A 14,468-nucleotide genomic window follows, 5' to 3' on the forward strand; every position below is an offset into this window, starting at 1 on the left:
AGCACCACCTGGGCCTGGGAGGTGAAGAGCGAACTGAATCACTATGACCCGCAGGTCTCTCCTCCCAATATAAATAATTGGGGAGAGTGCAGATGGACCACTACACCGAGGTTTCCCCCTACTCATATACGAATATTGCAGTGGGTTCTTATTCTTACAGTACAAAGGTGGCGACTCTCCTCTAAACTGTACTCCATTTAATGTCCTATCCGTCTCACAACCCGGATATCAGGAGTTCAAGCCACAGCCATGTCAGACCAAAAGATATTAAAAGATGAGAGTTGCTGCTACCCTGTTTGGCATTCAAACGATTAAGGGATAAAGCAACGTCGATCTGTCACTGCAAAGTGCCTGGCGGGCCTACAGTCAATCTAACAAAATGAATATTTCCATTTTCACATTCATTTCGAACAATAAAATATGGAATTCTTTTTTTTTTCTTTGTTTACATCTCTATGGCACATAAATGTGTAAAATCTTTTCTATCTGTTTACCTTCATGAGATTTTTCTTGCATGCCCAGAGTAACATCTGATCTGTGAACTCCCACTTGCAGCATAGGATATACAGACACTCACAAACCAGGTTCACAAGAGCTGTGTAGATGACAAAAAAAATAAAATCATCTATTTGTGCCGCTGTCGCCAACTGCCACCGACTCATACACATGCATCCCATAGGGATGTAATTTGTTATTGAAAAATTTAAACATAGAATAGAAAGCTCAAAGTAGCCCCAATAGTAGTATGTCCTAAATAGTAAGTAATTGCTCAAAAAGCTGTGAGCACCAGAATCATAGCAGAGCTTAGTTGGGGCAATACAGACGTACCTGGTGGGTGTTTCATAAAGCTGTTCGTACGTTAAGAACGACTGGTGATCCTTTCTTGTGGTAAATGGTATATTGAATTGGCGATGGTTTAGCGCGTAAGAAGGGTTCACCAGTCGTTCTTACAGTCGCTCTTAATTTACAAACAGCTTTATAAGACACCCACTGGGGCAATTAACATGGTGGATATGTGGGCAATGTTAATATCCTATATCATTAACAGTAGTTTTGTTATTATTAATTTCATCGGATATCTTTTCTGTGATATTTCATTAACAAATTTTGCTCTCCATGAATACCATGCAGGGATTTTAATCAATCATAAAAGTTGTTAAAGAAATCACTGATTAGATAATCATAAAATTATGCTCTCTAATCATAATACAGGGCTGACATTAAAAGTAGTGGAGGACATTTAGAATTCAAAATAAAAATGTTCTCAATCAATATTCAATTTTCATTGGGAAAACAAAGTTGATTTAATTACTAGAAATTGATAACCAATCACTAAAATGTAGAAGATCAACTAGTACTTAAAGGTCAAGTCCAACCCAGAAAAATGATGAGTTGAATAAATAGAGAAAAATCCAACTAGCAATATGCTAAAAATCGGATGTAAAATAAGAAAAATATGATAATTTAAATTTTTGCTTATTTTTCACAAAACATTTATATGCACATCTCAGTGACATGCAAATGAGATGGGTGATGATGTCCATCACTCACTATTTCTTTTGTTTTTTGTTTGAATAAAACACTATTTCATTTTTTACAGATTTGACAATAAGGACCAACTTGACTGAACCATATAGTATTAAAACAATGCCAATTCCACATGTGCAGGGAGGAATTAATCTTTGTTTCACTTGACAATGAGGAGAAAATTAGAATATTTCATATAATAAAATACAAAAGAAATAATAAGTGGATGACGTCATCAGTCTCATTTGCAAACCGACCAGGACGTGAATATAACTGTTTTGCGAAATTAAGCAAAAATGTCATAACTTTCTTATTTACATCCGATTTTGATGAAATTTTCAGTGTTATGCTTGTTGGATTTTTCTGTTTTTATTCCAATCAGCTTTTTGTTGGGGTGGACTTGTCCTTTAATATACAATTGGAGATTGCCTATACCATGTAAAAATAAAAAGTGCATGAGACGGACTAATATCTTACTATCGTCATCTTTGTAAGCCTCTAGTATGTGGAAAAGCTCTTCATGTGCATTGTAATTGACCAGCGTCTTTGTGACTTCCTGGGATATATCTGCTAGGAACTGCATGGCAACACAACTCTGCAAACAAAATAAAACAAACAAAAAAACAAATCATTTTGTGGTACAAATAATAATACTCTTAACTGTATCATGATGATAGTAAGAAAAGAGATATATTTAGCCAAATTGAGAAGAGAGTTACCTTCATTTACCACAATTACATGTATGTCTGCTTTAAAAGTTTATTATGAAATTGAAAAATATATGAAACAAACTTCAGAGCAAATAAGTTCAGAAAGAAATGGTTTCGTTTCAGAAACTTTTTCGAACAAGCTGGCAATCTGTCAACTTAACAAACATAATTGTTACCATTGTTTATTTTTTAGATATATGTATCAGATCTCTCATTTTTCTTGCCAAATTTGCTTTGGCTGTGACAACCTATTGATTGTATAATACATGTAAGTCAGTTTGACTACAGGTCTATTTATTAGGAATTATGTATATACCATGTTTATTTACTAATTGTCTGGAAAATTTGAATGTTTATACAGTGTAATCATGCTTTTTGAAAATAAAGAACCCTGTGGAAGGGGGAAATAAATGAAAAAAAAAACGATACAGATCAAACCAAGCAATTATATCACATTTTGAATTATAGTCAACCTTGCAAAAGTTGAAAGTTGAATAATAAGATGATTTAAAAAATTGTCATCTCACACAATTATTTGACTCACGCAATGTTGAGTGTATTATCATAAACGATTTTTGATAATAGTCATGGTTTTTTAGAATTACTAAAATCTGAAGCGATGCATATGTACAAGTACCAGCTGTCTTACCTCTGCCAGAATTGTAGGTGCTTTTCTGAACTTCTTCATAGAGCTAATGACTGCCTTAGCAATCTTTTCAGCTAGCCTGTCATCACAAATAGACTTCTTCTTGTTCACAATGGTCTGTAGCAAGATGGTGCCATTCTCTTGGATAGCTATAGAATGAATGAAAAAAATGCTTCAGGGCAAAATATAGAGATATAGCTCTTTCTCAACTTATCAGCTCTCCACCCTAAAGTATTTCTAAATGAACATAGAGGGCACCAAAACTTTGCATGTAGTATTGCATGCAAGGTTCATTCTTTATAAATTTAAAACAATGAATAAAAAATCATTCATATATACAATCTCAGATCATTATTCACACTTGTATTTTGAGTAAGCGAAAAATGGAGAAAAAAAATCAAAATCACAAAAACTTACATATTTTGTTTGTACAAAAGTACACAAAAAGCTGAAATTAAGATGAAAAATTAAAAATAGCTAAAATCAGCTAAGAAGCTGGTCTCCCACACTGCTGGCAGTGGCGTTCAAGACCTTCCCTTGTTCCAAAACCTATTCTGAGTTCGTAAAAAATATCCAGATCAAATTATTGACATCTAAACACCTAGTGAAATTAATTGTCCCGTACCAACTGCATTTTAATTTTGGTGCAATGCTGACATAATAATAATAATCCGCATTTATATAGGGCTTAATACATCAAAACAACATGTCTAAGCGCTTTACAGATATATTATTACCCGGTCATTTGATTCAATCAGTCATTCCCACACACAATGTATGCACATCCTCCACTCCCTGGGGAGTATTCCAGTCAGTCGCAATGTAAGGCGCACACAGAACTGGACAAGCTACAATGACTTTTACATCCTGCCGGGTACCCATTTAGCACCTTGGTGGAGAGTGGCAAAGTGAAGATTAACACCTTGCCAAAGGACGCCAAGATGCGGTGGGATTCAAACACCCCACCCTCTGTTTACAAGGCGAGAGTCAGAACTACTAGACCATGGCTCCTCCACATTAAAAGTGACCCAACACAAACACCTATAGATCAACACGAAACCTGATAAAACTTACCTTCAATCTGACTGTACTTCTCCATGACTTCAACAGTGAGCGAGAGGATCCCAGCATCAACAAGAATGTCAATCATTCCCTCTGAAAGTCAAGCAGAAAATTAACACATGGGTTAGTCAGCAGGAGCAATGTAGGAACAGTGGTGGACCGTGACCCGGAGGAGACAAAGCATTGGAGGGGCACAGCATTGTTCACAAACAATACAGTGCCCCTCCAATCATTGTCTCCTCCAAGTCACAGTCCCCCACTGTGTAGGAATACTGAAGAGCAGTGCCAATTACATCTTATGAACACTGTTTGAGGGAGCCCCAACATGACTAGAGCACTGCAAGCTGTATGATTTTGGTACATGTATGCACATCATTTAAAGAATACTGTACTTTTCTATGATGACATGTGATAACTCTCTTTCTGACAAAGAGGAATATGTAGAGTAAGACTTTCTCTAGTTTTTATTTTTACTATGATTTGATTTGTTGTTGGTTTTTTTTTTAAAAGTTAGTTAACCCCCCTGCACGCTTCAACACATCCATATGAAGAGTCTCAGAAAAATGTTATTCTATAATGATTGTTATCATCATTTAAATACTGATCAATCCAAATTCACAAGAAATCATTCTTAAACCAAGTTTTCCCACTTTGATTTCAATTTTATTCTCCAAAAGATTTACCTGCTGATGAGAGGACTACCATTGTTTCTAGGAAGAGTTCCTGGATGTTGGGGTCATCTTGGTATTGTTCCATTCCTTCTAGGATGACCTCATGGATGCCTTCGACCATACACTGATGCTTCACAACATCTGCATAAGAGAAACATGATGTCACAATATTACCCGTATCAGACATAATAATAATAGGCATTTATATAGCGCCATCTATCTAGAAATATTCTATTCCGAGGCGCGTTGTTATTATTACCCCGCTTTAGCTCGAGCTGCCTTACAGCGCTCATGCATTCAAGGAATTAATCCTGCCGGGTACCCATTCACCTCACCTGGGTCGAGTGCAGCACGATGTGGATAAATTTCTTGCTGAAAGAAATTACGCCATGGCTGGGATTCGAACCCACGACCCTCTGTTTCAAAGTCAGAAGACTTATCCACTGGGCAACAACGCTCCAACATCCGGGCTGGTAAGTTACAAATATGTATTGCCCGGCTTGTTTTCATGAACGATGAGAATGAATGGGATATATTTGTATTTTGTTTGGTCACACTTTGTATGCAGAGATAATGCAATGTATACCTCATATTTTCTTGAATCTTGGCAACGGAGCACGAGTCAATCATGACGTTTTAGTACTTCACATAGTAAAGATTATGATCTCCATGTCCAAAGATGATGAAGAAGAACCATATTCATAAAGTGTAAATTATCTCCATGCATCTTCAAGATTTTGCTCTAGATGTCTGATTTGGATCATAGCAACATCAGTGACTGGATCAACTTTCAGGCAAACATCAAATATAATTGCTCGCAACAGAATCCTGTTGTTCAGAGTCTTTAAATGGATTAAAATATGGATTTGGAATAAAGCCCCCTCACACCTGACCAAATATAGCGGACGAAGGTGACGAATGGGGAGATGGACGATGAGGGACTAACGCGCGACAATAACACACGACAATAAACAATCAATTACCACAGACTAAATAAGAATGCAAATTCAAAGAGATACCAACGATTTTTCAATTCGTTGGGAAAATTTTAAATATTTTCAAAATTTCTGTGCGAATTTGAAATAATCGCAGCTGTTAATTCAGAAGGTATACGAACACAAACATGAAGGGTAACATGTATATCAGTTACCATAACCCTAACCCTATGGAAACCATTTTTTAAATGCCTTTCGCCAGGCCAACGCAAGGCATGTTTCAGGCAATTCGATAGGCGTGAGGGGGCCCTTAGACGCAGCCACAAGGGCAATATGGTTTTTTTTAAGGGCATTCAATTTCATTCAATTATTATCTATAAAACACCTTTAGGGGAGTATTAAAAATGCACATTTTGGGCAGCGTGATTTGCCTGCGCAATATCCGAACATATTGCACGATGTACCCAAATATGATGAATTCCCCATAGGCTTATGTACAAGACTTGCTGTGCAATAGCACATTGTGCGGGCTGACGAATAATGATCATAAGGTCATAAATAACTATATCAGATGGAATTTATTCATTGGAATACCAGAATTGTCAAGTTCAGTTTAATACTGACCCATATCAGCAAGACATGTAATGGTGTTAACGATATCCAGGAGCACGTCTCCATTGTCTGAGAATCCCCTAATAGCATTAAAGAGTAAGGTATGTATGCCTGCTTCAGTCACAGCCTGTTGGTTCACTAGGTGAATGGAATCGTCTCGGTCCTCGCTGGGTGCAAAATTTTCACAAAATTCAATGTCATCATGGATGATTACATTATATGTTATACATGTAGAGTACTAAAGTTTTGGTCAATGTCTTGGGAACTGCACTTGTACAAGGCATCTTGGCTTTAGTCATGCAGTATCTCCCAGTGTCATTTTCATTATTACTTTTGCTTGTATTATGTATATTTTAAGGGAGAATGAAATAAATGCAAATTGAATTGAATTGAAATGAATTTCATAGAACTTATCCTTAAAAGAAAAAGAATATTTTACAATCAATGTTTAGTTTTACACATACAGGGCTATCATCATCACTATCATCATTTTTCATGATTATTATGACTTCTGTAGTATATCACTATGGGGTAATATAGGAGCAACTTGAGCACCTAGCAAGGTGGATACGTGCGCTATACAAATCCTATTATATAAATAGTGTACAATCTATTGTACAATATACTGGATTATATGTACGACAAATATAAAATTATCCCGAGTGCAGGTTTATTTCACCGAGGCCGAAGGTCGAGGTGAAATAGGCTTGCACGAGGATAACTTTATATTTGGCGTTCATATAGTCCATAATATTGTATGATAGAAGTCACTATTTATTATAGTAAATAGATCCCTCAATCTAAGCCCCCTATCAGGATTTTACCATAGTCTAGATCTAGATGGCATACTGTTCTTACTTTTTATTTGTGAAATTCCAATTGAACACGATGTTCAATTTGTCGTCTGCTGCAAGGGGTTAAACCACGTAAATTTGTATTTCTATCTGCTATCGAAATTATAAAAATGCTACTTTGGGAAATCGATATACAAATATATCGATTGAAAACAAATTAATCGATATTCTCCCCATTCATTTAACAACGAGTTTTGCCATCCAAAAATCGAAAGTTATATTGTACATATGTACAATATAACTTTTTGAAGGGAGGTCACGTGGTACCAATCCAGCCAATCACAGCTCGTATTTTACTACCACTATTTACTATATTATTATATTTATCATTAGGATGATTAAAGGTATATCAAACTTACACAAAAAGACATAGTCCTCTGATGGCTCTGCTGGCGGCGGCTTGACATTCATGGCTCCGAGAATATGTCAACATTCCTGACTTAATATCAATCAAAACTCCCTTCTCAACCAAACTCCTCTGCATGGTATCTGTAAAGATAAATTATAACCAATATCATCTAATATCAGGACCCCGTCTTACAAAGAGTTACGATTGGTCCAATCAACGCCAACAATATGGATATCCATCAATGTCATAATTTTTTCTACAGAAATTTGCACAATGTCCTTTGTAAACAAAGAGAAGCGCAGTGAATTTTCAAAACAATGAATGCATGAATATACACCATAGCTAGAAAATAATTGGAATAAAATTTTAGATTTTGACGTTGCAGGCCGTCCATAGTTGTGATTGGTCTGATCAATCACAACTCTTTGTCAGACAGGGCCAAAGTGTCTGGTGTACATACATGTATGCACATATTTATTTTGAAAAAAAAATGTGAAATATTAAAATGGGAATGGAGAAAAATGGAAGGCATGGCTTTGATCAAGGTTGCCCAGGGCTATCCTCCCTTTAAAAACATGGTCACACCGCCCGAGCGTTGTTGGAGCGGTCGTGGAGCGGTAGGGAAAGAGGCCGAATTTCGCTCACAAAATTGGGGAAAAAATTTAAAAAAAAAAAAAAAAAACCAATCAAAATCGTGAACGGTAGCGAGCGGTAATGACTTTTTTCTTTCCGCTCCACGACCGCTCCAACAAAGCTCGGGCGGTGTGACCACGCCTTTAAAAACTGAGGCCCCGAGACCATAGAGACAAGTTAGTGGCTCGGGTGAACCCGATCCAACTGACCAAATGACAGGGTTGGGCTCAATTACATTCCTAATTACATTCCAGAGATGATCCAGCTACTTATCAGCTTCTAATTAACATAACAATAACCTGCTTAAGCCAGCTGACCAGATTATAATCAACTTGACAATAACTTTTCATTGGGCTGGCTTAAGCAGGTTATTTTAATGTTAATTAGAAGCTGGTAAGTAGCTGGATCATCTCTGGAATTTAATTAGGAATGTATTTGGAAAGCCCAACCCTGCCAACTGATCAACAGATTTTTTACCCCACCAATCAAATTTCCTCTGTCAGGTGCAGATGAGTTTTGAACAATGACAAGCTGCCATGCCTCAGCTGGATCACAGCCATGCCTCAGCTGGATCACAGCATGTGCTTGGATACGGTACATGTATCGAACAAATTATACAAACGTGAGAAATCAAATGTACAGTACAACAGCTGTGGCAACTCCTTTCTGAAAGTATGTGGTGAAATACATGGGAATGGAGAATAATATGTGGAGCGTCATGGCCCAGTGGATTAGTCTCCGGACTTTGAAACAGAGGGTCGTGGGTTCAAATCCCAGCCATGGTGCAGTTTCCTTCAGCAAGGAATTCATCCACTGTGTGCTGCACTCGACCCAGGTGAGGTAAATGGGTACCAGCAGGAGGTAATTCCTCAAAAAGCTGTGTGCACCTGAATAGGTAGCCTAGCTTAGCCCAGGTAATAATAATAGCAGGGCCCGCTGGGAGAACAGTTTTCGAAACATTTCATTCCTCTTATATTATGAGATTTAAGTAAATGTAAATATATTACCAGAGTTTTCAGCCAGTGCTTGGATGGCATCACAGGCCATCTCAAAGATGATTTTACTGTTCTTAGAATGAAGTCTTAGACTCATCAGTACTGCACTATCTACAGCCATACTTGCACTGAAAGAAGATGCACAAAAAAGAATTACGTAATACAGAATTACATGTATCAATCTGTTGTGCACCCCCGAAAAAAAAAAAAATAATAATTATGACATTGAATATATTAATACTCAAGATGTGCAATTTACCTCCCTGTCTCTAATGATATATGCTTATTTTCTTATATTTATCAAGCTAATCAGAAACGTGTACGTAGGTTTTAAGTTTAGTAATATTTATATTACATTTATTCTGTGTAGTTTGAATTCTGGGAAGCAACCTTGTACGGGTTGCTTTATCCTCTGTTGTCTTTCCAAAGAAATTGTTTTTTCTTGCTTGTCTAAATAAAATCGATTCAATACAATTTTATTCATCATAAAATTAAGTTTTTTTCATTACTTCATTTTTAAATATGACAGTTCATGCATAGATGAGCAATAATATCAGCAGAAAAATTGTCAGGATTTGGTCAAGATATGACATCTTTGCAAAAGAAAGGGATGGTTCCTTACTCAGCATTTCTTCAGTTATGATCTTTGAAACATTTCTTCCACTGAATCTCTTAATGAGAGTACAAACAATGTAGATAAAGATTCTAAAATAGTGTTTCTGAAATGAAGGGGGGGGGGGTGGTGGGTGTCATTCAGAATACAAAGATTCAATGTATGAATCAATTTTGCCACATTCTTTAAGTAATCTCTTGAACGAATTCAACAACAGAACTATCAAACTCACCTTTCTTCCGTGATCATTTCCACAAGCATGCCGGGTCTATAACTGACCAGAGTTGTCAATGCCCTCAAAGCATTTTCCTACAAACATTAATGAACAATAAGAAAAAAAAAGGGAAAATGCTGACATGGAAACAGTTAGAACGTTTGAATGTAAATTGTAATGGTTCGTTCCTCTAATATGGTGACATGGTTATATTAATCCTTTGACCCAAAAAATGGTTGGACTTTATCAATATCATCTTCCAATTAAAATCACCACTATCACCATCATCATCACAATCACCAAAACTGTTATCACCATTATCAAACTTTACCTCACCAAACAAATTAGCAGAGGAGGAATTGTCGCAGGAGTAAATGTTACACTATCTCACAATCATCATCTTCATCATGACCATTGTCACTATCACCACCATCTTCATCATCATTACCAAATCATCAACACCATCATGGTCTTCATCAATATCATCATCACTATTACCACTATCATCATCAACACCATCATCACCACTATCATTCATCATCATTTTCATCATCACTATCACCATTACCATCACCATCACCATCATCATCATCACCATTATCATCATCATATTCACCACAATCATCATCACGATCATCATCACCACCATCATTATCACCATCGCCATCATCATCATCATAATCTTTTCTGCAAGAGACCCCCTGAGCAAGAATTGACAAAATATTTTTGTTCATCTCACCAGGCAAGGTGGTGAATCCTGATGTTTAGTCAGCGCCATAAAAGTTTCATTCATCCAGTTATCATTCAGCATCCTATCTAACCACTTTGGAGCTGTGAAGATGGCTTCCGCTATTCAAGAGATGAAAAAGAGAATCAACAATAGTTAAAAGGAAAATGAAACCTTTGGAACAAGATAGCATGTGCAAAAACATAAAAATCAAAGAAACATATCAATGAAAGTTTGAGAAAAATTGAATAAATAATAAGAAAGTTATGAGTATTTCAAGTTTAGATCATTATTTTAATGTAGATCCTCTCATAACCAATGTTACAAAGATGTGTGATGTCACATGTGAACAACTTTCTCATTTACTTTGGTATATATTTCACTTAAACTACCTCTTTTATCACATTTTTTCAGTCGATCATGTATTCTTTTTAGAGGAGGGCTTGTAACACAAATTTTTGAAGAATACATTATGGAAAAAGAGTTTGTATCAATATAAGAAAGAGAATAAAGAGGCATTTTGGGTGTATTTTATAGTCCATCAGAGGGAAAGTTGTTCACATGTGACATCACACACCTTTGTCGCATTGCCAATGGGAAGACCTCCATCGCATTAGTGATCGCAATATTCAAATGCTCATAACTTTCTCATTATTTGTCTGATTTTTCTCAAACTTTCTTTGATCTTATTCTTTGATTTTTCTGTTTCTGCACAAGCCCATTTGTTCCAAAGGTTTCATTCCCCATTAAACAGCAGACTAACACAATAAAACCAGAAAGCATGTCTAGATAGGAAAGCAAGCGGATTCCAAAGACCAGGAAGGACCCTGTAACATCAAGGCGTGTGATAAATTGCAATTATAACTCTGATTGGTTCCTGGTGTAATAAACAAAATGCGCATACAACAATTATCCAATCGGAATGGAAGTTTATGATAGCATTGTTTCGAGGAAGCAGGATTGTGATCAGATTTTCATCCATCACTTCTTCATCATGACTGCATCCTTACCTAGTCTATCCATGACACTAAGGCATATCGTCAGGTATCGGGCGTTGTCTGAGAACCTTCGTAAGGCATCAATGAGGAGATCCGAGACATCGTTCAGTACAAAGAGCTGCTGGCTGTCCTCTGTTGGTTGAAAAAGGTCAAAGGTGAAAGGTATATAATGACTTCATGCAAGAACCTCTTGATGGCAGCAATAGTATCCTTAACACAACATTTTCTACAGATTGAACTCTAGGGACAGTGATTTTCCGTTTCAAAAAATTGCCTTTTCCGTTTCAGAAAATCTCAAATTCCGTTTCAGCATGTCAGAAAACGGAAATTACGTTTCCCCACAGACTTTGTACACCTGGAAAAGTGACAATTCCATTAACCCATTGAATAGCAATATAACACTCGCGCTGGTCAGACTTTGTATCTGCCACTGTACCAACAACGCAATATAATCCGTTCTAATCGGATTTATGCGGGTACACAAAACATTTTGACAAACACATTTAACATGAACACATCCTCACCTTTCACATCATTTGCATTATTTTACAGTTAAATGAAATTTCATCGATAATTTTGGGGGGATTTGGACATCGTTATCCGCAGTCAACGACTTTCACCAATCAGCCATTTTGGATTTTAAGACCTCGCTATCATGCTGTTACATCTTCGAACTTACAGGGCAGCAACACACGACCGTGTTGTTCGAAGGATGTGTGCATGTGAAGCCCAACCCGGCGCCCACCCAGCCGGCCGGGTACTGGCGCAGGTACGATCGAGTGCAGTCACGATGTGTGAATTGTCATGATTATAGTGAAGTGAGATCGTGTCTTCTGTTCTGGGGTTTGGTGGCCATTTAATATTCATATTTTGTTGAAATTTTGAGTAATTTCTGTTCCTGTTGTGTGTATTTTGAAGAAAATATGTTTTCCATTATGGTAACTTGCATGGAATCCTTGATTTTGATTGGCTGTTGATCATGGTTACCATGGTAGCTACCATTGGACGGTAAAGTTACCATAAACTTTTATGCAACAGGGCCCCGGTTGATGCTCCATTGCATAATGCCCTACTTGTTTGAGCTACAGTAGTATTTCAATGAAAGCACAAGCTGTCTGTACTCCTACAGTGTATTAGGAAACATTAATGGCTGCTATGGTATCCTTAACATAACATTTTCTGCAGAATAATTAACCTTTGGTTCTCACAAATGACACAATACTCTACCTGTTTGAGCTAAAGCCTCAATGAGAGCACAGCAAGCAGTCTGCACTTCTACAGCATCTGGGAACCTCTTAATGGCCGCTATGATATCCTTATGGGTCTCTTGAAGTAGGACATCATAACACTCCTCTATGAATAGAACAAAGAAGGTCTCAAGTGAGATAACCATGTAATATTGCTGATAGTGTTGGTAATGGTGTCTGTGACAACGATGTTTATGATGGTGATGATGATGATGATGATGATGGTGATGACGATGATGATGATGATGTGACGATGTTGATGATGATAATAATGTGGTTGGAGATGAAAATGACAATAACAATGATAATGATGGTGATGTTGGTGATAGTGATGATGATGGTGGTGGTGGTGGTGGTGGTGATGATGATGATGATGATGATGATGGTAATAATGATTATGATGATGTGACGACGATGTTGATGATAATAATGTGCTTAGAGATGAAGATGACAATAACAAGGATGATGATGGTGGTGGTGGTGGTGGTGATGATGTTGATGATGGGGATGATGATGATGATGTGATGACGATGTTGATGATGATAATGATGATGGTGGTGATAAAGGCAAATACTAGTAACAACATTGCTTTGAGCCACTTCTCTGTAAAAATATAAATATTACATAATATACAAATTGTGGGTTGAGTAAATAAGGATTTTAAGTTTAATTTGAAGGTATTACATTGTAAGCAATTTTAAAAACATATCACATACATGTACATTGTTTTGTACCTGAAAAAAATCAATCAATTCATCCCTTGGGCAAATAATAGCCTACATACAGTACATTTACATACATATACATGTAGGATCCAGGAATGCGATGAGTACACTGCAGTTTTATGTAATGTAGGCCTTGTACAGGTTCTGTTCAAAATGGCTACTGCATATATGGCTTTAAAGGGGAAGTTCACCCTGAAGAAACTTTGTTGTAAAAATAGCAGAAAAAATAGTAAAAAATATTGGTGAAGGTTTGATGAAAATCCGCAAAAGAGTAAGAAAGTTATTAGAATTCAAAGTTTTGGATTTGTGACGTCATAAACGAGCAGGTGCCCAATGGGTTATGTAATATAAAATGCATGTATTTCAAATTTTGTATGGTTCCTGATGACTTAATTTTGTTTTTCTATTCATGATCGGGTGTGAAATGATATGTCTATTGATATACAAAAGGTACAGTGAAAACCATTTTCAATTTTCTGAGAAAATAACATTTCATTGATTTTTTACCATTCACTATGTAGGATTGCTGCTTGCATATGACTTCACAAATCAAATAATTGAAATTCTAATAACTTTTTAATTATTTGATGAATTTTTCTCAAAACTTCAGCAATATTTTTTATTATTTTTCTGCTATTATTCCAATAATTTTTTTGTCAGGGTGAACTTTCCCTTTAAATCTTTATACATGTAATACTATCATTCTAGAACAATCCAATTCCTCCTTACCAGGGATGGCTAGTATAGCAAGGAGCCAGAATGCCTCCTCCAGTACTGCATGGTTTTCGCAGTGGAAATGGACGGCTGCCGTTATCAATCTATGCTTGCCCATGTCAACAAACTCAACCTGACGATCAAATTCTAAGAAAGAAAAATCACAAATAAATCAGTATTAATCAATTATTAATATCAAATTCTATTCTGAATTGAAAGGAGTTGATAGAATATCT

The 14,468-nt window shown here is 36.5% G+C and overlaps 1 protein-coding gene across 1 annotated transcript in view; it reads right to left on the reverse strand.

Moving 5' to 3' along the window:
* Positions 1-14,468, reverse strand: part of LOC121411888 (leucine-rich repeat serine/threonine-protein kinase 2-like) — a 108,734-nt gene that overhangs the window by 71,283 nt on the left and 22,983 nt on the right. Inside the window, 13 exon segments of the mRNA XM_041604775.1 lie at positions 495-595; positions 2,005-2,122; positions 2,887-3,032; positions 3,958-4,038; positions 4,629-4,757; positions 6,176-6,330; positions 7,377-7,506; positions 9,007-9,122; positions 9,840-9,916; positions 10,561-10,670; positions 11,559-11,678; positions 12,774-12,899; positions 14,248-14,379. Coding sequence (XP_041460709.1) covers positions 495-595; positions 2,005-2,122; positions 2,887-3,032; positions 3,958-4,038; positions 4,629-4,757; positions 6,176-6,330; positions 7,377-7,506; positions 9,007-9,122; positions 9,840-9,916; positions 10,561-10,670; positions 11,559-11,678; positions 12,774-12,899; positions 14,248-14,379 — 1,541 coding nt within the window.

Source organism: Lytechinus variegatus, chromosome 3 (assembly GCF_018143015.1).
Source record: "Lytechinus variegatus isolate NC3 chromosome 3, Lvar_3.0, whole genome shotgun sequence".
Classification (NCBI taxonomy): domain Eukaryota; kingdom Metazoa; phylum Echinodermata; class Echinoidea; order Temnopleuroida; family Toxopneustidae; genus Lytechinus; species Lytechinus variegatus.